Here is a 27,922-nt window from a genome sequence, read left to right on the forward strand (position 1 = left end):
GCTGTGTAACGACCAGGCTAGGACAGAGGCAGGGACATGCGGCCTTGGAGATGGTTGACCGAGGGACAGGAGTGCTGGGAATAGGATTCGTCATCTTCTGGTGTCCCAGGCAGCACCGGGTCCCACCCGGGAGAATCTAGCAGCAGAACGTGGGGTGTGAGCTCTGCAGATGTCGGGGGATGTCGGCACTGCTCCCCCACTGCCCATCACGTTGATCAAGGGCTGCCTGAGGTCCCCCATGGTCAAAGTCCAGCTTTCGCTGAGATGTGCTCCCCGGCAAATCCCTAACGGGAAGGTCAGTGACAGATCTGGGGGCAGGAGGGGACAGGAGGGTGAGGGTAACACCCTGTCAACTAGGGATTTTCCATTCCTGCTGAGGTAGACCCCAGAGCTAAGTATGTTGTTTATTTTTCAAATTTTAATGGTTGCTTTTTCTTATCTCATTTAAAGAGCACAGCCCAGTTATTGGTCAAAGCAGACCTTCGGCTGTCTGGACAAAGCTGCCAATCAAACCTGCTACCGACTTGTTCAGCCAGGGCCATAGAGTGCAGCGGGCAGGACCCTGCATCCCAATGCCCGTGGCCCCAGTGCCCAGCATGGGCTTGAGGCTCAGGACAAGGTCGTGGGATTGAGGTAGGAGATAGATGGGCCCCAGGCTGAGCTCCAAAATAGCAGGAGTGAGAGAGGAACTGAGCCCTGCCCAGATAAGAGATAGAGACCACATATTCCTTGTTCTCGAGGTCAAGGAGACCTTCCCGACTATACGTGTTCAGGAGGTCCAAAAGGGAGTGATGTCAACCTAGCTATACTCCTCTTTGCTAGAATCCATCTTGGCTAAGAGATGCATGTGCACACATAGGAGGACCCCGAGATAAACCAAATATGGACTCAGAACCAGGCAAAGCAAGATAATTGGCCAAAGGAAACCTGAAAGAAATGCCCCATGTAAGTGATTCAAACTATCCTGAGGGCGCAGCTCTCTCTCTGAGTCCACCCCATGTCTATCCACACGTACTCTTTTTCTTCCTAATAAACACTTTACTTGTTTTGCTACTTTCTGTCTTTGTGGGAATTCATTTCTGCAAAGCCAAAGGGCCAGGGGCCTTGTCACTGGCCATCGTGGTGTAGAGGCTAGGAGTCAACCTTCTCACTGCCTTGGCCTGACTTCAATCTCTGGCTGGGGAACCGAAACCCTGCTTTAAGCCGCTGCAGGCTGAGGCCACCTGAGACCAAGATGTCTTAGTCTGAGCTCCCCTGAAGCCCACCCTGAGGCGAGGACTTCGGTGCAGGATCCAGGGAGCCCCATGGGAAAGCAGGGGCTCCCTGGATCCTGCCGGGTGAGAGCCACCCAGCAAAGCCCAGCCTGGCTCGGCCCAGGGGGTGCACCCCTCTGCCGGGGGCTCTGAGGAGTCCGGTGGGCTGCCTCGGGTCTTCCGCACAGAAGATGAGAGCTGGGGAGAGTCCTAGAGAGAGAGGACAGCCGTCCTGAAGGCAGGAAGGTGGCCGGGAGCTACAGCAGCTGCAGGTGAACTAGCGGGTGCCGGGGCTCAGGGCTGGGTCCACAGAGTCTGCCCAGTGGGTGGGGGGCTTTGCAATGTGATGGGAGGACAGGACAGCACCCCATGAAGGAGAGCAGGGACATGAGGGCAGAGGGCTGGGCAAGGGGTCTTCTCCTGCCCACCCAGGCCTCTGCACCTCCCAGGCCTGGCCAGGGCATCCCTGACTTTGCTTAAGCTGCATGAGTTTGGTTTCCGGAACTTGCACCCAAACTATTCTTACTGAAGTGGAAATGACACCACAAACCAGAGCCCTGGAGACAGTCTCAGTGTCCCTGTGTAGCTGCCCTAGAAGCAAGGCCTGGTGGGCTGGGCCTTAAAACCCTCCACGGGGTGCTTTCTGTGTAATTGCTGTCGGGACCTGTCACCTGGTGGCCCGTTCCAGTGCGGACACCACGAAATCGACCAACTCCAGGCTTTTGACTGTACAAATGACTTTTATTTGGATGTGGCTACTCAGTAAATATTTAACAATGACCATCTCAGATAGCCACCAGGCAAGACCGTGAGAGATGAACGGTGGCTTTTCAAGCTACGGGGGCGATTAGAAAGTGAGCTGTCAGGGAATGAAGCCGGAGTTTTCTCTCTGGTGACTTTCCCTCCTGCCTCCCCCTCCCCTTCAGGAGCAGAAAAGAGTCAATATAAAACTGTAAGCCCTAGAATAGGCTAAGACAAGTCCCTTCCACATAATAATTTATTTCATTTCAAAACGGCATCGTGCCCATGCAGTTAAGGGGCTGAGCCCTGACTCAACGTTAGAGATTGAGGCCAAGCAGCTGGAACCCCAGCACAGGGACAGAAATGCCAGAGGGCACAGCCTACTTTTGAAAAACATTTACTTGGGAATCCAGCACCTCGATTGTACATTTCTCTGTGCCTTTTCTTTGAGAATGGCCCCGGAGTGCAAATGCATTTGCAAGCCCTGGCCCCTGGGAGGCCTTCAGTGCAGGAGGCTGGCTGGGTGGTTCCAGGCCCCTCCCAGCTGGACCACTCGGGGATGCATGGGAAACAGTAGGAACCCTGGGATGGGTCCTTTCCGGCCTCATCGATGTCCCACGTGTGACAGGAGCCCAGAGGAGAATCCTGGCATGTAACGTCCTGCCGGCTTCCTTTTCTGGGGGACAGGGTGACTCCCAGTCCTTAGGGGGTGGGGTCTGGAGGCCTGACCCAGGGGTCCTGCAGCCCTGCAGTTCTCTGAGCAGCGCGGCCTGACTTACAGTTACAGAGAAGCGGGTTACACCCTTCCCTCCCCGACCCCTCCTCCCCTCCCCTAGGTCTTGCTGTGTAAAAATTCTGTAGAACCAATCGCTTATTTCCCCCACAAATCTACCCTCAAAGCTGATTTTACACAGATTTCTCTTGGCTCCCAAAGCTGGGGAGGAAAGGGGAGGGGATGTGAATGGGGGTCGGTCAGCGGGTTTGGACCACTGCTGAGAAGCAGAGACAGGACCACGGGACAGAAACAAGGTTTGTGGGCCTTCAGGTCTGAAGGCGTTGACAGCACCATTTCGATTTTAAGAAAATTATGAAGGTTCCCATAGACCTGCTGTGGGGAATCTCGTTGCTGAGGCAGGATCCCCAAACAGGCCTGATGATGGTAGACCTGGAATTGTCAGTAGTGAGGGCTTACAGATGTTAGTTTTCTAGAAGACGGAGGTTCCTTGTCAGATAATTCCAAGAGACAGTTACTTTCCCAGGCAACACAAAACAAAACACAAAACAAAACAAAACAACAAAGCCCTCCTCCCAGCTTTTTCATATTCATCACAATGAATTAAAATGTCCAAACAGATCTGCCCAGCATGTGATTTCATCACTCGTTCTGAAAAGATGGTCTGTTGATCCCGTGATGTCATCGCTGAGCTTCTGTTTATGACCCAGATGGTAAATGCTGAAAACCAGCTTCTGGGAGCTGATACTCCAGGCTTCCAAAGAGCATCTCCCATGTCGGCCCAGCTCCCTGCTTCTTCAGTGGTAATAGATGCTGAAGGCATGGAGGATGTAGAGCAGGGAGGTGATGAAGGCGAATAACTGGAAGAGCCCGGGAGTTACTTCCTTAGGGATGCTGGTGATCGCTCCCCGCTCCCAGCCCACAGAGGCCCTTAGCTGCTGGGAGGCCCTTGTTCTGACCCTGCTGCATCGTCTCTCTGCCCAAGCCCTGCCTGGCTTAAGGGCGGCAACCACTGGCCAGCCTCTCATCCTCCTTGAAACGCTCCATCCCCGTGTTCCACTGTGACTGTGCAGCGTCCCTGTCACCTGCAGACGTGGGCTCCTCTACCTGGCCATAAAGTGGGTCCATCTCCATCCCTGCCCTGGACCCACTCCCCCTCTTCTCTCTCTCTCTCTCTGTATCTCTCTCTTGCTGTCTGGTTCTGGGCACTCTCCCCCCACCCACCTTCAGCCACCGTCTGGGCTCTGATGACGAGTTTCACTCACCGGTCCAGAACTCAACTCTGTGCACCCACCTCTCAGCCCCTCCGAGCCTCAGAGGCCCCACGAGCTCCCTGGGGTCCAAACTGAACTCCTGAGATTTCCTCACAAGCTCAGTCGGCCCCAGGACCCTCATCTCATCCAGCTACCCAAGCCACAAACCTGTGATCCCTCCCACGCCTCCCTCCCCAGGGGTCCCTCCCCAACCCGCCACATCCAAAGCCATCCCCAGAGTCGCCCAGCTGCACTGCCTGATGATGTCCTGGCCCAGCAGACGACTCCAGCCTCACTTGAACCCCCTGTCCAATCACACTCTGTTCCATTCATTCATTCATCCAACAAATATCTTGTAAGCACCTGCTGTGCTTCATGAGCAACTGTGGCTATAACGTTGAACAAAAATTCAACAATTCCTATCCTCCTAGAGCTTACATTTTAGTGGCAGAAGCAGAAAATAAGCAAGATAAACCAGTAGAGTAGTACGGAAGGTGGGGCTAAACTCGCAGGAGAAAATAAAGCAGGAAGGGGACGGGGAGGGGAACGGCCTCACCCAGAAGGAGATGGAGCTGCAGTGCTTATCCTGGGGCCAAGGCCAAGGCGAGAGCGGGTCCAGGGGCAGCAAGGAGACGGGTGTGGCTGGAGCAGCAGAGCAAGGGCGAGCAGCCGGGCTGGGGGGTGTGCAGAGCGGTGCTGGGTCAGGAACAGGAGGAAGCAGACAGGCCCGAAAGGCAGCCAAAGTCCCCTGAGGCCTCCCTAGTGGGTCATCTCCCTTGCCTGGCATCCTTCTTACAGTGGGGTCAGCACCCTGCGCCACACCCCTTCCTCCTGCTGCCTGACCCCTCTGGGAGTCCCCGACTGACACAGGACCTTTCCGGTCACAGCGACAGGTGGGGGTGGACTGGGACCCAGCCTGGGTATTAGACCTTCCTGGGAAGGTGTAAGGAAGGGTAGGTGGCTCCAGAGGTGACATTCCCCAGCTGTGAGCCGCCTGCCACATGAGGGCGCCATCCCACCAAGAGAAGAAGGAGGCTGCCTCGCGGGGTCTGGAAAGGCCGGGCCCTGCTGGCCTAGAGTCTCCGGTCCCAGTGGACCTAAAGTCCAGGGGTCCTGCTCGTCCCATGACTCGCCTGGACCACCTTGCCTCAGATTCCATCAGCCAATATGTTACCCTGTGCACGTCTGTCGTTGAAATAAAAGGACACGGGAACTTGAGCCATGCTGAGGAATTTCGGCTCCCTTCCAGCAGCAATGGGAGTCACTGCAGAGTTTTCAATAAGAGATGTGTATTTTGGAAAGCTTACGTTTTGGAAAAACATATTCTGAGGGCAGCGTAGTGGGTGTAAGAGGGGGCAAGAAAACCAGAGACGAGAGATGACACCTGAACTGGGGCTTGGTACCCTGCGAGCTTGGGCACACCTGATTGCGTGCGTGTGCGTGCACGCACGCACACACACACACACACACACACACACACACCCCTCCTCCTATCCTGCAAGGCTCCTTCAGCCTGAGGGCTCAGGAACATCTATTCTGCAGGAGACAGAATTAAGCCTCATGCATTTCCCTCCACGGTGGCAGCTGTCATGCTCTCGTCCAGCACTCACCGAGGCTGCAGTGTTTATGTAGTAGTTTTTCAGGTCCGAGGTCTCAGACACGATCGTGGCATGTACTTGTAAGACGGCGGCACTCATGTACAGGATGCCAGTGGTCCCGTGGTACAGGCTGTCCTGGAAAGATGGAACAGAGGCCATGGCCACAGTCACGCGGACACGCGAGCAGGCAACACTTTCCTCTTTGACTACGTAGCTGGGAAGAGGCGGCAAAAGAGCCTAGCCTTCTCCCGAAACTCCTGCTTTTTTCTTTTGCAGTGTTTCTAATGAAATTTCTATGTGGTGAACAATAGTGGATTAATATACAGCAATAATAATACCAGTATGAACCAACATATTAGACCTTGGCCGGCTTCTTCCCAGCCAAGCTCTAGGCTAAGCCTTTTCCCCATTTATCTCATTTAACCTTGTCAACTACAAGGTCGGTACTATTTATCGTTAGTGCCATTCTGAGGAAAGAGAAGTTCAAGGTTAAAGTCAGTGAACAAAAGCTGAGCCAGGATTTGAGCCCAGGCCACATTAACACCAAGCCTGTGCTCCTAACCATTAGGGCTATGAAGACCTGCTGTGCGCTGGGCGCTGTCCTAACAGTATACACGTGTGTCATTTCATCTTCACAGCTAATTTCATAAGGCTGCTACTATTAACATCTCCACTTTACAGATGAGAAAACTGAGGCTTAGCGGACACATGGCAGAGTCAGGCTAATCTGACTCTAGATTTCAATGTTTGAACCTCTATGTTAAACCCTCAGCAGAGTTTTCAATACCACAAGGATGTCATAGTTATCAATTCTGGGAGAAATGTCATAATAGGTAAATCGGCATTTTGCAGCCCCTATAGAATATTCATCAGTAGATGAAAGAAAGCATTAGAGAAAAAGTTGATGGGGTAAGGTTGTCACAGTGAAAGAGGGACCACCAGTCACTGTGTGTGATGTGACTTGAAGCCACTTCTGAAGCGTTCTTGCAAGAAAGGTTTAACCCATCTTCAGTTTAGCCTTTTAGATGCTAACTTCCAGCTTACAGAAAATTCAGGGACTAGACGAGCAAGTCAAATCACACCAGGAAGAAGCAAACAAACCCAAAATGTGGGACCTTCTACAGGACAGTTGACCACCCAGTTTCTTCAGCAAGTCCCCGTCAGGGAGAATCATTCTAGATTAAAGGTACCCAAGAACCATCACTACCAAGTGCAAGTGGGCATGGTGAGGACGCCGATTCAAACAGGCCAACTGCAAAAAGATGTTTCAGTTACAATGGGGGAAACCTGAATGTGACCTGCGTCTTTGATGATACCGAGGAATTATTGTTCACTTTATGTAAGTGTGATAATATAAGAAAATTTGTGTATTTTTTGGAGGTATACTGACGTGTCTGGAATGGAATGACATGATGTTTGGGGTTTGCTTTAAAATTCTTCAGGGGGAAAAAATAAACGCTAGGTGAAGCAAGTGTGATAAAATCTTGAAAATTCTGGAATCTGGGTTATGGTTACATGAGGGTCCATAATATAATCCTCCCTCCTTTTTGTATATGTTTTGACTTGTTCAATATAGAAAAAATTTTCAGTGGTTATCAAGATGATGTGATGAAAAAAGTTAACGACATAATATTAAACGAAAGACTCTACATCCAAGGTGATTGGTTCAGTGCAATTTATACATTTTGCATAAAATTTGCCGGGAATATGGAAGAATGGATTGTGATAGGTGATTGTGGTAGGATCTTGAGATTGGGGTGATTCTCTTTCTACTAGCCTTTCCTTCAATGCTGCTCCAGTGATTTTACCATAAATTAAATCTAGAGGGAAAACGCTTCCAGAGGCGCTTGCTGCAGGAGTAGCCAGGCCATGGATATTCCGTAATGAGGGAGGCAATGGGGGGGCATACAGTGAAGGATGGACTCTGGCAGAGGAAAGCTTTCATTCCGACCTAATAGTAAACACATTGAAACAAAAAGTCGGGGTTCCCTAGGCCAGGGGTCCCCAACCCCTGTTAGGAACCGGGCCTCACAGCAGTAGGTGAGGGGCGAGGGAAGTGAGCAAAGCTTCATCTGCCACTCCCCATTGCTCCCCATTGCTCCCCATTGTTCCCCATTGCTCCCCATCGCTCCCCATAGCTCCCATCACCGCCTGAACCATGGCTCGTATCACCGCCTGAAGCACCCGCCCATCCCCACCCCGGTCCGTAGAAAAATTGTCTTCCACAAAACCGGTCCCTGGTGCCCAAAAGGTTGGGGACCGCTGCCCTAGGGGCCCAGGCCAGGAAAGGTCTCTGGTTCTCCTTCCCGCCCAGGAGGCCTGCTGTCCTCACCACACCCGGGACGTTGGCCTGGGAGGAGCCTGAGGGCCTGGGTCGCTCTCACTTGTTCTTACCAGGATTTTCCAGGACTCCAGACTTTTGTAAAATCCGAACACATAAGAGAAGAGGAGCATCAGAGAGATGAGGAACGAGGTGAGCGAGACGTACATCACCCACCCTTGTAGCAGGGGGTTTGCTACCTGGGTGGCGGCCACCAGGATCCAGACCCAGCACCCAAATATCTGTAAGAGAAAACCACAGGAGAAGGGGTTTTATTGGCGGGTGTGGGGCACGTTTCCCTTTGCAGGTCACCTCTCTCCTCTGGCTCTGGTTAAACGCTCTTCGGGTGGAGTTAGTGGGGTTCAAGAGGGAAATGGGGAAGGAAGGCTGGCCCCTGAGTCAGAGTCGATTTTGTGAGGAAAGTCACCTGGTTAACACAGAGGTTTCCAGGGGAAGGACTTGGCTAAATTTGGGCTGTGGATAGGTCTTCTTGGCCCAAACAGTGTTGGCATATAGAGTTTTTGAAACATTTCTGCGTAAGTTGCCAACATTTAAAACGGGATATTTCACACAAAAAATTCAGATTTCAGACATTTTCTTGAGAAATCCATAGTTCTGGCCACAGTGAACCCATTTCCCAGGCCAGAGTAGCCTGAAACCAGTTGTGACTGGCTCTTTAAAAAGGACCTGGAGTTCTCAGTGGACCACATCCCCAACCTTCCCAATCCCTATGCCATTGTGTGGCACATTCCCGGTTGCTCACTTTCACTGAGGAATAGTATTCTCCTTCTGGCTCCCTTCATCCACTGACAGTGCCTGCCTGGCCCTGTGGCTATTTGGTTTGGAGCCTCCTGGGTATAGTATCTGGTGCCCTGGAGTCAGTTACCAGTTGGGCCATACAGTTCCAGTTAAATCACCTCTCAACTCTGTCTAGCCACTTATTATCCCTTTGGTGGAAAAGCCAAAACTTTTTCCTGTTGCCTCGGGCTCTGCATTTGTTTGCTTTGGGGCTGGGCTTGCAGCCATGTTGGTGAGCCCAGGGAGGAACTAAATGTCCACCAGACAGCACATTCAGTTAGAGGCCTGGAGGACAAGGGTTTACAGGCACATGAGCACCAAGGAGTTTTGTTCTTGGTTTGTCTCCTCTCCTTCCCAACCCTCCTTAGAATGTCCTGGTGAGTCTCCTGGGTTCCCCCTGTCTTCACTCCTGTTACATCTGTGCTTTTAAGCACCACATGGGCTGGCGATCCCAGGAACCCAGTGCAGGACATTTCTCTCTCTGCAGCCTTCAGCCCTGCATGCATGCTTGATGTCTCTACTTGGACATCTCTCTGCACTTGTATGACCCCTGAGAGCAAGTGCCTCATTACAATTTGCACCCTAGGCACCCGACTTGCCTCACCCCACTCCTGGCCCTGCCCCCCAAGCTTTTCAAGTCTAACAAGTACAAAATCTGAACTCACTGCCTCTCCCCAATTCCTTCAAGACCCTCATCCGCACCTCCTGAGAATGATCCTTCTGAGGAAGAGACTTATGGGATTGGGAACGAGTGTACAGTGGCCTCCAAAGATAATGATAATGTTCTATTTCTTTCACTTCATAGTAGGTACATGGGAGTATATCTTTTATTAAGTAATACAATAATTCTGAAAAAGAAGAATTTGTTGGACTATGAGACCACTGGGGATTCGGGGTGATGGGAAACGGGGAGCCAAGGATGTCTCTTGGGTTTGTGCTTTGGCGGATTCACACTACTAGATTAAAAAATTTTTTTTTCTAAAGTTACAGCACTCAAAATAGTTGTCAGTGCGGGTGACTCACATTTCTGTCCATCTCAGGAGAAAGCTCATCCCCTTCCCTAGTCCTATTGCCTTTTCACACAAATTTTAATATTTTTTACTTAAAAATTTTATTTTATTTAGTTTTTGTCTGTGTTGGGTCTTCTTTGCTGCGCACGGGCTTTCTCTAGTTGTGGCGAGCGGGGGCTACTCTTCGTTGTGGTGCGCGGGCTTCTCTTTGCCATGGCTTCTCTTGTTGCGGACCATGAGCTCTAGGCGTGCGGGCTTCATTAGTTGTGGTACGCAGGCTCAGTAGTTGTGACTTGAGGGCTTAGTTGCTTCATGGCATGTGGGAATCTTCCTGGACCAGGGATAGAACCCGTGAGCCATGGCCACTGAGCCTGCGCGTCCAGAGCCTGTGCTCCGCAACGGGAGAGGCCACAACAGTGAGAGGACCGTGTACCGCAAAAAAAAAAAAAAAAAATGCATTCACTCAGATGGCCTCATTTCTGTACAGCAATTCTAACTCCCTTGGGCTTTCTAAGACCAGAGAGCTGCCACTTGATACCTGCCGCCACTTACTGGCAGCTCACCTGTGCCAGGCCCGCGGGAGCGGGCGAGTGTGCCTCAGCCCCAGCCGGCCTGTCAGTGCTGGCAAAGGGGTCCCCGCCCAGCTCCTGCCATCAGAGGCCACACCGGGCAGACACTGCTGCATGCATGCAGTCTATATGTCCCCACTCATTCTCACCACGGTCTGTGAGGTGCTGCTGACCTGGAGGAGACTGAGGTCTGAGGCCACGCAGGACACAGGGTAGGGCACCTGTGCGTCTCGCTTCACAACCAGATTTCACACCCCAAAGGTAGGGCCTCCGGGCATTTGGGAATCTACTCCAATTGCACGGGAATCTTCTTGGCGTAAAGGTTGCATAATCCATAATTAACATTACACAGAGGAATGTTACTTACTTTTTATTTCCACGCCCTCTACCTTCTGAACAGTTGAAGGGACCAGGGCCAAGGACAAACTCCAGGTGAACTGAAAGCCAGTGGAGTTTGTTATCCTGTTTCTGTCTCAAGCAGCCTAGGTTGGATTCATTACAAGGAAGGCAATTTTGAGTATTTGTCTTGACTTCTTTTTTTAACTTATATTTAGCTTTTTCCAAATTTTCTTTGGCAACCTAAACTGCTGTGTCCTTTTAATCCTCATTTTGTATTTCTCAAGAGCAGGAGATATTTTTAGATGTTTGGGGCTGGCCTTCAACTCAGAAGAATATTTGATTAGAGGCAGACATTTTGAGCAAGTGTATTTCCAATACAGTTCTGGCAATTTCTTAAGCCTGTTCCTTAAGACCAAACGCAGATTACTCATCTATGCATTTTCTAAAGGCTGAACCTAAACTGGAAAGGATCACTTAAGGGAAGACAGAGCTTAACAAGAAGTTTATTAATTTCTCATTCTTCTCTAGAACATGGAGAATAGCCCCCTCACGTTTAGAGAGCTGGTTAAAGACCTAGAGGAGGAGAACCGGGGTAACAGCTCCCAGATGGGAGCGACGGCTGATTCCAGGTCTAGGGTGGGAAGTTGGGCAGGATACCTCATCACAGCAGGTAGCAAAGGCTTCTGGGGTTAGGTCAGAAGGATTCAGAAGGCTCCTGCTGGCCAAAGATGGGACAATTTGACCTCGAACTAAATATAATAACTACTATGGGATTGGACTCTATCAACCAGTCACAAGTCATGAGTTGAAAATGATACTCTTTAAAAAGCCCTACTTTGGTCACTTTTGGAGGATGCTTATTATTTTGGAAGTCATGAGTTGAAAATGATACTCTTTAAAAAATCCTACTTTAGTCACTTTTGGAGGATGCTTATTAGTTTGGAAGGCAGCTATGTTCGCCACTATGCCGCCAATAATTATTATTTTGAAAAATGCTCAATAAAGGAAAAGAATTAAGCCAAAAATATGGCATAAGGGTAAGGAGCTTCTAAAATACATGGATTCCTGAGTCTTAACCCTCAGAGCAGCACCCTGAGTCTTGCTACTCCTGGAACCATCCGGGGACTTTGTGGAAGCCCCAAGGTCTGGGTCCTGCCCCAGAGATTCTGATGGAACTGGTGAGGGAGGCTGCGCTGTTAAAAGATCTGCAGGGGCTGCAGCCAGGACTGAGAACCCCCAAAGCCCCTCTCTTTGCTTCCAGGCTCATCCACTTCAGTTCATGAGACAGGAAGCATCAATGTTCCCGGATTCGAATCCTCCCTCTGCCTATTGGGCAGGTTATTTAACTCATCCACGTGTCCATGTCCTGGTCCATCAAACAGAGGAGGTAGGGATGGCTTCTCTCTCCTGGTTTCTGTGAAAATTAGATGAGTTTCTCTGGACAGGGGGAGTGTTGAGTAACCATTTTTGGCCATGTGATAAGCTATAATGAGATTGGAGGGTATCTTCCCTGAGAAAGACCCAGAAGAGGGAAACTCCAAGGCCAGCCTTCCTGAGGGATGGTAGGTTCACTTCTGTCAGAGCTGGAAGACTAATTAGCGGGGTGAGTGAGAACATTCAGCGAGCACAGACCCTTTTACGGAGTTGATGAAAGCTTTGGTCACCTAGAAAAATGTACCGATGTATGTGCATGAGTTTTGTCTACAAATCTTGGGACTCACAGACCCTCAAAGCCCACCTGCAGCCCCCAGGTTGAAGTCAATTGCCATTGCCATTGCCAGGTTAAATAACGGTGTTGTCAGCCAATCTACTATTTTGACAATATTGATCAAGACATTAAATGCACATATTGTTCGACCCAGTAATTTCACTTTTTGGAATTTGTCCTATAAATAATGCACATGCACAAAATGATGCATGTATAAGGTTGTTTATTAAAGCCTTGCTGCAGAAATAGAGACACAAATGTAGAGAACAAACATATGGACACCAAGTGGGGGAAAGTGATGTTGAGGGTGGTGGTGGTGGGATGAATTGGGAGATTGGGATTGCCATGTATACACTAATATGTGTAAAATAGATAACTAATAAGAACCTGCTGGGGACTTCCCTGGTGGCTCAGTGGTTAGGAACCTGCCTGCCAATGCAGGGGACACGGGTTCGAGCCCTGGTCCGGGAAGATCCCACATGCCACGGAGCAACTAAGCCCGTGCGCTAAAACTACTGAGCCTGCACTCTGGAGCCCGCAGACCACAACTACTGAAGCCCGCGCGCCTAGAGCCCGTGCTCCGCAACAAGAGAGGCCACTGCAATGAGAAGCCCGCACACTGCAATGGAGAGTAGCTCCCGTTCACCACAACTAGAGAAAGCCTGTGTGCAGTGACGAAGACCCAACGCAGCCAAAAATAAATAAATAAATTTATATATATATATAAAAGAACCTGCTGTATAAAAAATAAATAAAGTAAAATTTAAAAATTCAACCCCCCCCCCCAAAAAAAGCCTCGCTGGCTACAGAAAGATAAAGAAACATCCCAAATGTTCATTCAGACGGGGCTAGTGAAAACAATTATGTCTGCACAATGGAACACTCAGCAGCCTTCAAAAAGAATGAAAACTCTGTATACCAAAATGAAACAAACTCTAAGAACTGTACAAGGCAGAGACCAGCGTGCCCAGTGTGCTATGATTTATATAGAAAAAGAAGAAAATGGATGTGTGTGTGCTTGTGTATTATGTGCATTTGTTTGTAGATGCACAGAATGTTTTTGGAATGAGACTCAATAAACCAATCAGTGCCCTGGCCTCCTGGGAGGAAAATTTCTTGGCTCAGGGACAGGGTTGGGAAGGTTTAAACTAATCCAAATCACCAACATATACACTGAAAAAGAAAGAAGAAAGACGCTGTGCTGGATGATGGATGCTCGTTTCAAAAGTCAAAAGATTTTGTAGCAACATGGATGGACCTAGGGATTGTCGTACTGAGTGAAGTAAGTCAGAGAAAGACAAATATCATAGGATACCGCTTATATGTGGAATCTAAAAAAATGATACAAATGAACTTATTTACAAAACAGAAATAGAGTCACAGATGTAGAAAACAAACTTATAGTTAGCAGGGGTGAAAGGGAGGAGAGGGATAAACTGGGAGATTGGGAGTGACATATACACACTATTATATATAAAATAGATAACTAATAAGGACAGCACAGGGAACTCTACTCAATACTCTGTAATGACCTATGCGGGAAAAGAATCTAAAAAATTTTTTTAAAAGAGTGGATATAGGTATATATATAACTGATTCACTTTGCTGTACACCTGAAACTAACACAATATTGTAAATCAACTATACTCCAATAAAAATTTAAAAAAAAAGATTTTGAATGGGAGAGACAAAAACAGAATTGCCTTTCCCTTGGGGAGAATTGCCTTTCCTTTGATCTGTACACCTGGACAGAGCAGCAGAGAGCTGAGGGGCCTCCGAAGGGCCCATGCAGGGGCTGGGCTGCCACAGGGCAGTGAACTTCACACCCTGAGAGCTTCTGAAGACAGAGCTGCCCTAGCGATGACCCCATGTGAAGGGGGGAGGAGGAGCCAGAAGACACCTGGCTCAGGTCTGCACCTGGGCTCCTGGCTGCACCTAGCAGGTGTGGTCCAGGTGGGGCGGACCAGGTACTGAGAACCAGGAGGAGATACTGGCGATACTACAGGTGATACTACTGGTGATACTACAGGTGGCAGGTTTTTCTGCATAGCTGGGCAGTATTTCAGCCTGGCTGGTCCACTCACCACCAACACTGCATTCCTTTTCTTACCACTTGCCTTAATCTTCATGAAGCGTTCATGGCCCCTCCTTCCCTTTCCTGGTACTCGGGTGAGCGCAGACTGTACCACAAAGCCTCAGAAACTGCAGGCTGGGAGGAAAAGGCCTGACTCAAGATGGGGAGGCCCAGGAGGTCAGCAGTGCCAAGTGAACTGGGGGCTCCCACCCGTTCTGATGGCCCGGGAGGAACTGGCTCCATGAAGGACAAGTTCTGGCCTTGAACACGGTGGAAACCAGAACTCCCTGAGGGCTCCCTCTGATGCTGAGATGTCTCGAGATGAAGAAAATGATTGTCCCTCACATTCAGGTATCCATGGCCCACGTTGTGTAAGTCCAGGGTCTTTTGGCCATTGTTTACCCCTCTCCCCTTTAAAAAGAACTGTGGTAAAACACACTGAACAAAATTTACCATTTAAACCATTTTTAAGTGTACAGTTCAGTGGTATTAAGTGCATTCATGTCATTGTGTAACCATCTCCACCGTCCATCCAGCTCCAGAATACTTTTCATCTGGCAAAGCTGATACCTTGCACCCATTCAACAATAACTTACTACTTCCCCCCTCCCCCAGCCCCTGGCAACCATCCTTCTTTTGTCCCTATAAATGTGACGCCTCTAAGTACCTCGTATGTGTGGAATCACAGAGTATTTGTTCTTTTGTGTCTGGCTTATTTCACTCAGCGTATTGTCCTCAAGGTTCATCCATGTTGTCAGAATTTCCTTCCTTTTGAAGGCTGAATAATATTCCATTATACCATGTACCTATTTTGTTTATCCATTCATCCATCGATGGACACGTGGGCTGCTTCCACCTTTTGGCTATTGTGAGTAGTGCTGCTGTGAACATGAACGTACAACTACCTGTTTGATGCACCTCCTTTAAATGGGAAAAATAAGAGGAGATGCATCCAGGGGCTGCACTTTGGACCCCATCGGGCAGTTCTGGTGCAAATGCCCGAGAGACACAGCTCCTTTGAACAGAGCACCCCTGTTTGTGCCACTGTGGCTAGAGCACACGTCCCTTTGGAGTTTGGTACCGTCCACTCAAAATGCCTTAACTCCGGGGTGATTTTAATGGCTTAAACGGCATGCCAGGAATGAGGTCTGTTATTATGTTTCAACCCTAATATTTTAAATTGATTGTAAAAATAATGTTAGCAGCAAAGGAATTTTTTAGTATGTTTCTCCCCAGGCCTAGTGCTGGTGTATACATATTCTTTATAAAGTTGTAAATCATAGTGAACATACATTTTGTTTTCAACTTTTCATATTTGTCTATTTTGCTACGTGGCTCAGTAATACAGTCGATTCTTGTCGTTCAAGGTAGTTCTGTAAAGTTGCCCTCAGCACTGGCAAATTTAGTTGTGAATTGTGAAGCATTGCTCCTGGGAAAATACAGAGCTAGGTTCCTGTGAGATTGTGGTCACAATAGTTTCATCAACTGATCAACACATAACTTTGTTTTATGTGTGTTTCTGTTTAAAGACACCTTATTTTAATATATACTGTTGATCCATTAACATTGAGCTCTCAGCCAACAGCTCTATAACTACAAGCTTATCTAACACCTATTTGCTACATACGGCAAATCACTGCCTTGTCAAACTTAGGAACACTAGAAATAAGTTCAGCAGAGGACTCGGGGCTATTTTAAACAGCAAAATCACCAACCAAAAGCACAAAAATATGCATGACATGGCACTAACCAGGCCTGGGAAAGGACCTTGTTTACAGCATGAGCTGTAAGAAGGCAGCTGTCAACCTCAGGTTTAGCGTGTGTGTTCTCAAATTTGTGACTTAAATGTTTTTCCACTCTGCACATGTCCTCAAATGCCAGTGACAACACTGCAAGTATTGACTTGGGGGTTACACATACATTTTAGTAAGTGAGTTTGCAAATGCAGAATCCGTGAGTAATGAGGCCTGACTATACTTTCAATGCCACCATTACATTCCATCAAGTTGATAAAACTTCATTTACTCAATGAGGCCCCAGGGCAAGGAGGTTGGATGTTTCTAGCTTTTCCCTGTTATAGATGATGCCACAGTAAATAACACTGCAGAGATAGTTGTCTTCTTTTAAATTCTTTCTATGGAGGAAATTGCCCAACTGGGCGTACTGGTGGGTGGCGTGGGGAGAGAGGGGATGTAGTGGGTGACTTTCCAACATGCGTTAGGTTCAACGCATCCCTTGGCTGGGACACATAAGTGACTGCCCTGGCCGGTGAGATGCAAGCCTTCTGGGGACTCCTGGGAAGGGCTTCTTCCTGCCCCAGTGATGAGACAGTTCCACTCCTGCTCTGGCCATGGCTGTGTCTGGTATTAGGCCTGAAGCTATGATGAGGAAGAGGAGAGAGAGAGAAGGAAAGATGCATGCACAACTGCACTGCCAAAGAACCAGCCCTGGCAGAGCCTGCCTAACCTCGGGCTTCCCGGGACATGAGATTGTCTACCTCCCTTCTGCTGGAGCCAGTCTGAGCCAGCGACAGCTCTTGTCATAGCCCTGCTGAGGACGTGGGATGCGAGTCTGCACACATCACCCACACCCCTCACCCCCTCACTGGCTCCCCGTGACCCCCAGGCCACACTCGGCTACCACCCAGCAGGCCCTGCCTGTGCCAGTCTCCCTGAGGCCCCTGCAGTGACCCCAGCATCGGGCTGAGATCTGTTAGTGGGTGTTGAAGTCCATCTAGTCACCACCAGCATTAAGAGGTTAAGTAAACTAGCAGGAACGTGGATGGACCTAGAGATGATCATACTAAGTGAAGGAAGTCAGACAGAGAAAGACAAATATCGTATGATATCACTTAGATGTGGAATCTAAAAAATGATACAAATGAATTTACTACAAAACAGAAGCAGACTCACAGACACAGAAAGCAAACCTATGGTTACTAAAGGGGAAAAGGGGGGAGGGATAAATTAGGAGTTTGGGATTAACAGATACAACCTACTATATGTAAAATAGGTAAACAACAAGGACCTACTGTCTAGCACAGGAAACTATATTCAATACTTGTAATGACCTACAATGGAAAACAATCTGAAAAAAATATATATACATATAACTGAATTGCTTTGCTGCATACCCGAGACTAACACAACACTGTAAATCAACTATACTTCAATAAAAAGTAGCTTGTTTTGAAAAAAAAGTTAAGTAGACTAGAAGAAAAACTACAGTGCATTGTCCATAGAAAGGGAAATACTGTTTCCTGAATCTTTTGTTTCAGTTACACACACACACATACACACACACACACACTCACACACACACGAAGTTGCCATGAAAATACATTTCTTCAGTGCATCACGGTCAGCTGTGGAAACCCCAGCTCCAGCCTGCCTTCCTGCCTCTGGCCCAGGGCCTCTAGCCCTGGGCCTCTAGCCCTCTCCACAGTCCCTTCCTGCACTGTGCCAGCGGGCGGACACTCCCCCCGCGTCAGCTCAAAGCCCTGGCAGCTGCTGCAGCCAGAGCCCCATCCTGCGTCCTGGGGGGCCACGCTGAGGCCTGTGTGGGAAGCGTGAGCCACTGAGAGGGAGGGAGAGGGGACGGCGGGTTGTCAGACACGTGGGGGAGTCCTGGAACGTCCCCTATCTGCGGTGATGGGACTTAGCATAAAGGCACGGGCGGCCTCCACAGCTTGGGGGTTGGGGCCCAGCCTCTTCCAGGCCGCACCCCCCGACTCCGTGGGGTCAGGCACCCCTCAGCAGTCCTGCCCTGGCTGCAGGCCTCCCTGCGGGCAGCGCAGGGCCCCCAGTGCCCACGTGGGTCCTCTTTAGCACACACGAGGCCACTCCCATTTCCACACCCGGGGCTCTCAGCCTGTGAGGATCTCTGGGCTGACAGGTCACCTACTCTGACCCGGGAGGAAACCGGTTTGAGAGGCGGAGCGACTTCCCCGTGGGGGCGCGGCCGGCCCGGGCTGCCATCCCGGACCCCGAGGCCACTCAGGCCACTGGCATTGCGTGGAAGCGCTACGCTCCGTAATTCAACCCGGGACCCTTCCATACAGCAGCCGCTCCATCCTGACTCCCCGAGTGAGAATTTTCTCTCTGTGGCTTTAAGGTGAGCAGGAAGCTGCCGGCCCAGGCCCCTTGGCCTCCACGTGAAGACCCCTGTCTTATTCGGTCCAATCCAGGAACAATGGTGCGGGCCAGAGCTCCGCCCCCGGCAGAAGAAGTCATATACGAACCCCTGGTACCCACAAGGGCTCGCAAGACTGGGCTGGCCGCGCGCCAGGAGATCAGCCCCTGCCCTGGGGTGTGAGCCTGGGAGGGGCAGGATGCCGCTGGGAGGGGCTGGTGAGTCAGCGGCCAGGCCTCCTCTGCCTTCCTCCCCTCGCCACCCCCGTCGGCTTCCTCCCCTCCCCATCGGCTTCCTCCCCGAGGACCGCGCCTGCCCATTCAGACACCCACCCCCACTGGCCCCGCTTCTCATGGACTCAACAGTCCAGATTTACGATGTAACATAAACTAAGGTAATAAAAACCTTATTCCTCCAAAGTCTAAAGGGCTTAAAAAAACAAATAAAAACCTAAGAATTTTAGGGGCAAATTTGTTTCCTTTTAAAAAAAAATTTGACCACCTTAGAAAAGTTAGAAAGTACAGAAAAGATGTGAAGAAGCGGATAAATACATCCCACTCCCCGCAGTGGTCCCCATTTCCCAGGCCTCCCCCCTGGTCTCTCCCTCCTTGGCTCCCACTATGTTTATTAACCTTGGCTCCCTTCACATGTCCCCAGGAAGTCCCCAGATGAGCCCTGGAATTGGGCTCAGGGGAGGGCCCCACCTTCTCCTTCCCTCAGGAACCGCAGACATCCTGTGACCCGTGGCCATGTTCCTGCCCCTCACCAGGCACCGAGGACCCACCCACTCTAGTTCCAGTTGACTCTTGCTCAGCTTGCCCTTCCCCTGCTTGTCTAAGACCAGACCCTCGAGGGCAGGGACCGGACCAATTGTCACCTCCTCCAGGAAGCCTCTCCTGCCTACTCCTCCCCAGTCCCTGAGCTCCTGGATGCAGGACTCTGACCTGTGGTCTTTGCATCCCCGATGTGGGGCACGGAGCCTGGCATGAAGCAGGTGCGCAGCACGTGCTATTGATCCACTCCAGAGGCAGGTGGCAGCTTGCTGGACTCTCCCCTCCTGGCAGCGCAGTCTCATCTACCTGGGCCTGATTCCCACACAGGTGGCAGTACCTGATGCCTTCTGGGCCAGCCACTGGCCCAGCCACGGACTGGCATTTCTGCCAGGAGCCGGGACCACATGGGAACAAACACCCATCTGTTTCATCCTCACGCATTTCCTGCTCCATCACCTCCCGGGCCCTAGAAGTTCTCTAGGTCGGGAGCATCTCCCCTGGGAGAGCAGCTGGGCTTCCCTGGAAAGCTTTTCCAACCCCCTTCCTCCTCCCCCGGCACAGCACGTAGGAAGGACTGGGCAAGAACGTGCTGTCGGAGAGGACGGTGTTCAAATAAACACACACACTCCCACTGCCACCCAGCATCATGTGGGCAGAGAGAGGGGCCGGGTGTCAGGGGCTGGAAATGTAAGCAGTAAGCAGTAAGCAGTGCAGGCGCAGAGAAGCAAAGCTCAGAGAATCCCTCCAAGGGAAGGGGCTGGGGGGCGACGTCTTCGTAATAGGTCAAAGGACTCTGGAGCCCCAAAGCCATGATGTCTGGCCCCCGCTGGGTGGGGAGTCCACGGAGGCCCCACTCTGGGGCCTACCTGGTACCTTCTGGGTCCAACCTGAGGCTGGAGGTTGGGGGCAACTGTAGCACATGGGCACCGTCCGACTCTGCTACAGCAGGGCTGGGCCGAGATGGGGAAGGTCTGACCAGGTGGCAACAGCTGAGGGACAGGCTGGCTGGCAGGTAGGGAAGGAAGGACTGGGGAGAGGGGAGAGGGGTCAAGTCCAGGGAACCGGCGTGGGGCTCCTCCACCCCGCCCTACTCTGGCCTGCTTCCCTGCTCTGCCAGTTGCCCGCCTGGACGACACTCTGGCAGCCTCTCCTGCCTCCCACAGGGAAAGTTCCCCAGGAAAGTTCTCTTGGAAGGGCACTGGCAGAGGTGGAGCCTTCTTATCAGTGAGGCTTCTTATCTGGGGCTCCCTCAGCCCAGCGGGGACTCACTGTGCTGGGCCGCTCCCTGGTTCCCTCTGCCCGGGGGCCCAGTTGTTCCCTTCAGGGCACCTGCCGGTTAAGAGAAGTCCTCCTGGTGGGCTGACCTTCCAGCAGCAGCCTTGGTGGCCTGTCTTGTCTGAGCTGAGAAAGGCCACCAGCTCAGGGAAGGTTGCTTATGGTTTGACTGAATGGTCGGGGGAAGAACAGGACCAGACGTCCAGACACAGGCAGAGGGGAGTGTGCAGATGTGGGCATGTGGGCTGTTCGTTAGTTAGCTCTGAGGGTCTCAGCTCAAGACCATCCTGCCGCACTCTGCTCCGCCATGCGGCTGGAGCCCTGCAAGCCACGTTTCCCGGTTCCCTTTGAAGGTGGATTCTTGCTAGGTTCTGGCACTGGGAGAACTTGGAGGGGACCGGAAAAGGAGACTTTTCCAGGTCCTGTCACTGTCACGCCAGCAACAGTTAGCTCCAACCCCAAGGTCCCTGTGCCCCTCCTCTGGGGCAACCACTGCCTGGCCTCACTGCAGCCCCACTGCACCCCCGCCAAGGCTGGGCTTCCTCTGGAGGCTGGAGGATGCACGGTGCTTGCTTTGTGTACTCATCACTCTCTGGTGCTTCAGCATCTCCTTGCTGTTCCTTCAGCCTTTCAACAACTGCAGGAACAATTCCCTATGTCGAATGCCCTCTGTGGGCAGAACGCCCTGTGCTTTCTGTTCCCTCCTGCATTGAAAGGCACCACTTACTGGTCTCCTTGGCTTGTCACCATCTGCCCCCATTAAGCATCAAACTCCCTGAGACGGGGCCATGTCTGTCTTCTTCCTCATTATATTCCCGTGGTAGGCACAGGGTAGGGGCTCAATACATATTTGTTGAGTGAATACATGGGATTTAAGTGGGGCCGACTTCTTCTTTCCTTACAGCTTGATTTTATATATTTGTTAACCTCTCAGACCTAGGAAGTCTTAGTCTGAACAAGCAAATATCTCATCCCTAATCCAAGCTCTTTAAGAATGCCAAGCCCTCACCCTGAGGGAGCTTGTCCTGACAGCTTCTCTAGCGGCAGGAGCCTTTGACAAGTGAGGCTGTGCACCCTTGCTTTTTACCCTGTTTCCTGTCTTGGGATGCTCCTCAATGTTCATGCATCACTCCTTTAAGACAGGGTCCGGGATTTACCATATCCCTCTTATGATTACATTTTGACTCTTGTATGCCCCTGAAAGCAAAGCATGGGGCTAGAGCAATAGTAGAATCTCAGTAAATATTTCTTGGTTTACAACTGGGATTTGCTCACAAGAGACCCACGCTTTCTAGTAAGAGGTCCAGACGACCACCAACAATAACATAGTATGGGCTCACATTTCTAGAACAGTTGTTACTGAAACCCCAGAGCCGTCTTAGGAGATCTTTGCTGCTGCTGCTCCCCCCTTGTTGAGGCTCAGAGTGGTTAAGTAACCTGCCCAGGGTCTCACAGCCGTTAGGCGGCAGAGCCAGGCTTACCCCTCCCAACTGACTCTATTTTACTGAACCTGAACAGCACAGGGGGAGGGGCGGGAGGCCTCCCAGGGCAAGGGCTGGGCCTGGGGCCAGGAAGCCAAAATGGGTCCAGGCAACTGGGGAGGTTGACATCCGACTCCTTTCCACACGGCGCCTCCCATCCTCCTCAGGATGCTTGCTCTTCCCAGCACCACACTTTGATTTACCTTCCCTTTGCCCTGTCCGCCCTCCCTGTCGCAGCTTTCCTGGGGCCTCCTTGGGCATCACTGTGTTGGGTCTCAGTGGCGCCCTGGCCATGGAGGCTGTTGGCCCCTGGTCCTGCAGTGGCTGGGCAAGGTCAGGGGCGAGGCTGGGGACCAAATGTGCAATGAAGGGAAGGACAGACGCCACCAAGATGAAGTAAAGCTGGGGCACATTGAGTTTACTTTTACTGCTCCCCAGAAGTATGCAGAATTGAAAAGGGAGCAGAGGGAAACAAGAGAAAGGATTTTTCCTTTTGGAAAACTCAACTTCTCAAGAAGTGTTGTAACAAAGGGGAGGTACCTGCCCTAAGCCAGGCCCAAGATGAGCCCTAATTCCCTCTCTCAGCCCCACACCGTTGACTGACGGTTCTGGGGCTCAGTAAGCTCTCAAACGGGCTTTTACATATAAACAGAGTAGAAAAAGAAACAGGCTGGGGCTTCCCTGGTGGCGCAGTGGTTGAGAGTCCGCCTGCCGATGCAGGGGACACGGGTTCGTGCCCCGGTCCGGGAAGATCCCACATGCCGTGGAGCGGCTGGGCCCCGTGAGCCATGGCCGCTGAGCCTTTGCGTCCGGAGCCTGTGCTCGACAGCGGGAGAGGCCACAACAGTGAGAGGCCTGCGTACCGAAAAAAAAAAAAAAAAAAAAAAGAAACAGGCTGAAATGAAGGGGAAGCTGGGAATCTGGATAAGATATAAAGGTGAGCTTCCCCAGCGGGAAGGTTCTGGAATGAGCTTCTAGGGTGGTCAGAGTATTTCCTTCTGACCACTGTGTGGGCAAATTAAAAAGCTGAAAGCATCAAACACCAGAGTGTCCAAACTGACTCTCCTTTTAACTGGCTGACTCTCTAGAAACCTTCTTAGCTGTTTCTTTGTAATTAGTCAAGTATCTAATTAATAAGTTAACTAGTGAAAAGGTTGAAAGTTAAAAGACTTCCTTGGGCTCTTATTTACAAAGCTGTCCCTCAGCTGTAGTCACCAGGGCCAGCTGTGTGTCCACCTTTCATCTTGTAAAAAAGCTGATGAGCCAACTCACAGCAGGCAGGTAACAGTCACGTGATCCCTGCCCCAGGCCGGCCACCCACACGCTGTTTGCTCTGAAGAGCCAGGCAGTGGGGCTGTGAGTCACCTGGTCCCCAGCCCGCCGGGCACTGGTACCAGCAGGCTCCCACACTCACTGAGGAAAGGAGGGAATAAACAATGTCTGTTCACTGAATGAAGGAGAAAGGAAATAAACGACATCTGTTCTCACCTTAAAATGCACTGATTCAAAGGCTCCTCACGCTTCGAGCTTACGTTTTGAAAGTAATATTGTTTTCAGATGAGAAATCTGAATTCAACTGTAAACCAGACAAAATACAAACTTTAATGTTAAAATCCCCAAAGTCTTATCCGCTGCCGGTGGGAATGTAAAATGGCCCAGCCACTCTGGAAAACAGTTTGTCTGTTTCTTAATAAAAATGAAGCAGACACTTTATTATACATACAACCCAGCAATCACACTCACTCTGGCATTTCCCCAGAGACGTGAAAATTACATCCACCCAATAACCTATATGAGAAAAGAATCTAAAAAAGAATGAATAAATGTATATGCCATAACTACTGAAGCTGGAGCGCCTAGAGCCCATGCTCCGCAACAAGAGAAGCCCACACAATGAGAAGCCTGCGCACCACAATGAAGAGTGGCCCCCGCTCACCACAACCAGAGAAAGCCCGCACGCAGCAACAAAGACCCAACGCAGCCAAAAATAAAAAGAAAGAATAAATAAATTTATAGAAAAAAATTATAGGGGTGGAATTAATAGTATTCAGGGGTGAGAGAGAGAGTGAAGGAAGACAAGATGGGGTGACTATAAAACAGAAGCAGGAGGGGAGATCCTCATGGTGATGGAACGGTTCTGTGTCTTGGTGGTAGGGGTCACGTAAATCTACACGTGTGAGAAAATGGCATGGAAGTAGAGACATAGCTTACAAATGTTGGCTCCCTGGTGTCATATTGTAAGAGAGAGTTATTACAAAAGGTGTGACTACAGGAAGAGGCTAGGGGAAGGGTGTGGGAGGCCTCTCAGAACTCTGTTTGCCTATCAATGTATAACTATGACAAAGGTTTGAAAATGTGCATTTTAGTGTTAAAAGCTCTAAAATAAAGCCACTTAGGCAAAGAGCGTTCACAGCAGGCTGTGGGGAGCGGAGCTGGTAGGGAAGCCCAGAGCCCCTGGTGTCTGGGCTATCCTAGTCTGTCATCATCGTTGATACAAAATAGCTGGAGGCTGTTGGCAGCGGGGCTGCCGTGAGGCCCCAGGGGAGCCCTCTGCTGTCCCTGTGTTTTGGGGCCCTCGTTTTATAAGAAGACCCTCGCTGTCTTAGGAAACAGTGGCTGGAGGAAGCTGTGCCTGCAGTCACCCCTGATGTACACCCTGGCCGCCCCCATCATGGACCACTTCTGAATCCAGGTTATAGAGTTTGCTTTCTCTGCCCCTTTTGGCTGGCCGGAGCTCCCAATTTGAGAATTCACTCTCTGGACTCATGGCCTTAGAAAAGCATACGCCTGTCCCTGATGCCTTAGGCCCCCCAGACTGAGAATCTGGGACCCCCCCCCCCCAAGGCCTGGGGCTCTGTGGGGCGGCAGCAGGCAGCATACCCAGGTGGCTGGGGACAGAGGGGCTTCTGCTAGGCTGATCCTGCGCTCTTCTCTCCAGCCCAGCACGTCTCCCGCTCAGGGGGATCAGAATCAACCACCAGGGCGTTCCCCGGTGGTCCAGTGGTTAAGACTCCGTGCTTCCACTTAAGGGGGCGCAAGTTCGATCCCTGGTTGGGGAACTAAGATCCCTCAGGCCACGCGATGCGGTTAAAAAAAAAAAAAAAAGAATTAACCACCAACTGGACATTCTTCCGTCCTCGCCCGTTTACCTTCCCATCCCCACCCCAGATGTGATGCACACTTGGTCCGATATTCCATGCTAGGAACGCTCGTTTAAGGAGAAAGCAGGTGCAGAATAAACCCATTAAACATATACTCATATGTGTATAAATACGAATATATGCATATACATGGATTATAATTCCTTCTGTATTTTCTAAGTGTTCAGCGATGAACAAGGATTACTTACGAATTAAAACTGAAGTTGTAATGAGGAAACACCAGACAAGGCCAAATAGAAGGACATTCTACAAAATAACTGATCGGTATTTTCAAAAGTCTCAAGACAAAGATGGAGGGAATCGGCCCAGATCAAAGTAGATGAAGGAGTTACGGCCACCAAATGACATGCAGAATTCTGAACTGGATCCTGGACCAGGAAAAGGACATTTGTGGGGAATTCAGCACAATCTGAACAAGGTTCATTAGAACAGTGGCTAGCATGGTATCAATGTTAATTCCCTGATTTTGACAGTTGTACTATGTAAGATGTGGCCCTTAAGGGAAGCTGAGTAGAGAGTATATGGGAACACTGTTCTACTGTTACTAGCGTTGCTATAAATCTAAAATGATTTCAAAAGAAAAAGAAATGAACAATATGGAACCAGTGACATCATCCCACGCCCTGGGATACTCAAGGCCCCAGAGCCCAGCATAACCAAGCACTTTTCTTCCCCGCCGGGAATTCGCTGCAGGAGCCCAGCGTCCTGGGGCTGTGGGCACCAGATGGCCCTTCTCACGACTGCCCATCCTGACTCCTGAAGCCCCATCCCTCCAGCCTCCTGCCTGCCAGCCTCTCCTGGGGTCCAGGCCTTTCCCTCTCCTGCCCCCCAGCCTGGAAATCCAGCCTGTCCTTTGAGGTCCAACTGCAAATTCACCTCCTCAGTGACAGGCCCAGACCCCTCTCTGAGGTGACAAGGTCGGGTGGCCTCTCCTTGCTGGTGTCACAGCGCAGGACCTTCGCCCCCTCAAGCACCGTCTGACTGTAGCAAGGAAGTGCTCGCGGGCCTCTGTCCAGCAGACAGGGAACCTGGGAGGGCATGGGTCCTGTCGCCAGTGGCTGGTGTGACTGACATGGAGCATGTGCTCCATAAAAAGGGGAGGAGTCGACCCCGACCCTGGCCATTCTTGTGGCTGTTCCGAGGCAAGGGGCGCGCCTGGTCCAGAGAACTCGCAGGAGCGCTGAGATGCTATCAGTCTGGCGGGATGCCCTGACTTGTATCCCCCTAGGGGCCAGGCCTGGCAGAAACCTGCTTCTTGGGTGGGGTTTCAGCTGGAGCCACCCAAACGTGGGGCCCACCCTGCCTGGCTTCCCTTTCTTTCCTTCTTTCTTTCTTTCTTTTTTTTTTTTTTAAGGCAGTGCCACACGGCATGCAGGATCTTCGTTCCCCGACCAGGGATCGAACCCGAGCCCCCTGCAGTGGAAGTGCGGAGTCCTAACCACTGGACCACCAGGGAATTCCCAGGCTTAGCTTTCTTGTTGCCATCAATGGGCTCTCTTTAGCCAGTTTGCCAAAAGATCACTCAGTCAGGCCAGCCTTCCAGGCAGATGACAGGGTGACAGGGCCGTCAGTTCCAGCTGGAAGTTGGAACCACTTTCTTTTTCTCCCTGCCTGGGGGCAGAACTGCCAGACTCAGAGTTGGTAAAAAAATATCACCCACAAACTAGATATTTCAGAAGGTGCTCGAAAACCAAAAGAAACTTCTCTGCCCTAAAGTGTTCACCAGACTTGTGATCCCCGTCAGTGAAAAGGACATGGTGACAGCCAGCTCGGAGTGGACTCGAATTCTGTTGAACACTCTGGACCCAGCAGGGATTGGGACCCCGTTTCAGCCCAGGGACCCGGAGAGGAAGGCAGTGACAGGTCGTTGAGAGCACCTGGAGCATCTCACACGACTGTTCTATGGCAGATGTTGTCATAAGCAACTTCCCACACAGCTCCAAGTTCAACGTTAGCTGACGTGACAATTAAGAAAATCCTGGAAGAGCTGCTCTCAGAAGGAAAGACAGAGTGCCCCCGTTGTGAACTTTAGAAAAGCACAAACAACAAGTAGTTGGAGAAAAGAAACCACATAATAAAAGTCCGTTCCCAACATCTTCCTGAGGACCCAGGATACTTTAGCAGTTCGCCCACACCTCCGATCACCAGGTCGCCTGCCCAGTTACCCCGGTGGGTTTCATTTTGGGAGGAGGTGACCCACCCATACTGCAGAAGCCCAGAGGCGCTCAGGGAAGGATTAGGGGACACCCAGCCTGGAGCCCCGTGGGGGAGACTGGAGGCCACAGCAGCTCTGGCCTTGGAGCCCCTTCCCCAGGGAGCTGCTTCCAGCTCCAGGCCTGCGTCTCCCAGCCCCGGCTTTATGCAGGTGGCCCCCACGGGCCGCACTCACCAGCTCGGGCAAGAAGAAGGCGTAGGGGATGGTGAGGAACAGTGCGACCCCCGAGGGCACTTCGGGCTGGGTGTAGCTGGTGGGAGGTGGGTCGCGGGAGGCCATGCTCTCACCCACTGCCTGGCGCCCTGGCTCCACAGCCTGTGCCCGCAGCCCTTCAAATATCACCTCCTGCCCGACACACCCATCAGAGGACGTTGCCTGGAAGGAAAAAAAAAAAAAAAAAAAACCGTTCCAGCCCAGCAGGTCCTTCCACTGGCTCCAGCCAAGAGAATCCTCAGTGAAATGCGGTTTGTGCATCAGACAGGTTTTCGCC

The 27,922-nt window shown here is 50.9% G+C and overlaps 1 protein-coding gene across 2 annotated transcripts; it reads right to left on the minus strand.

The window, feature by feature from the left end:
• Window positions 1-3,524: 3,524 nt before the first annotated feature.
• On the minus strand, window positions 3,525-27,711 carry MALL (mal, T cell differentiation protein like). Of its 2 annotated transcripts, XM_060117689.1 has the most exons (4): window positions 27,607-27,711; window positions 7,973-8,140; window positions 5,591-5,713; window positions 3,525-3,587 (listed from the first exon to the last, which is right to left on the minus strand). In XM_060117689.1, exons 1-4 carry the CDS (start codon window positions 27,709-27,711, stop codon window positions 3,525-3,527), a joined length of 459 nt encoding a protein of 152 aa, XP_059973672.1. The 2 variants fall into 2 exon arrangements, with proteins under 2 accessions (XP_059973672.1, XP_059973673.1); XM_060117690.1 differs by lacking the exon at window positions 5,591-5,713.
• Between the last annotated feature and the right edge of the window lie 211 nt (window positions 27,712-27,922).

Source organism: Mesoplodon densirostris, chromosome 14 (assembly GCF_025265405.1).
Source record: "Mesoplodon densirostris isolate mMesDen1 chromosome 14, mMesDen1 primary haplotype, whole genome shotgun sequence".
NCBI lineage: Eukaryota > Metazoa > Chordata > Mammalia > Artiodactyla > Ziphiidae > Mesoplodon > Mesoplodon densirostris.

Bases quoted from the DNA above. Each gene is read 5' to 3' on its own strand.
- MALL (XM_060117689.1), bottom strand. From the start codon at position 27,711: ATGGCCTCCCGCGACCCACCTCCCACCAGCTACACCCAGCCCGAAGTG. The intron at 8,141-27,606 runs GTGAGTGCGGCC...TTTCTCTTACAG, and splicing joins CCTTCTTCTTGCCCGAGCTG to ATATTTGGGTGCTGGGTCTG. The intron at 3,588-5,590 runs GTGAGTGCTGGA...GGGCTCTTCCAG, and splicing joins ACATAAACACTGCAGCCTCG to TTATTCGCCTTCATCACCTC.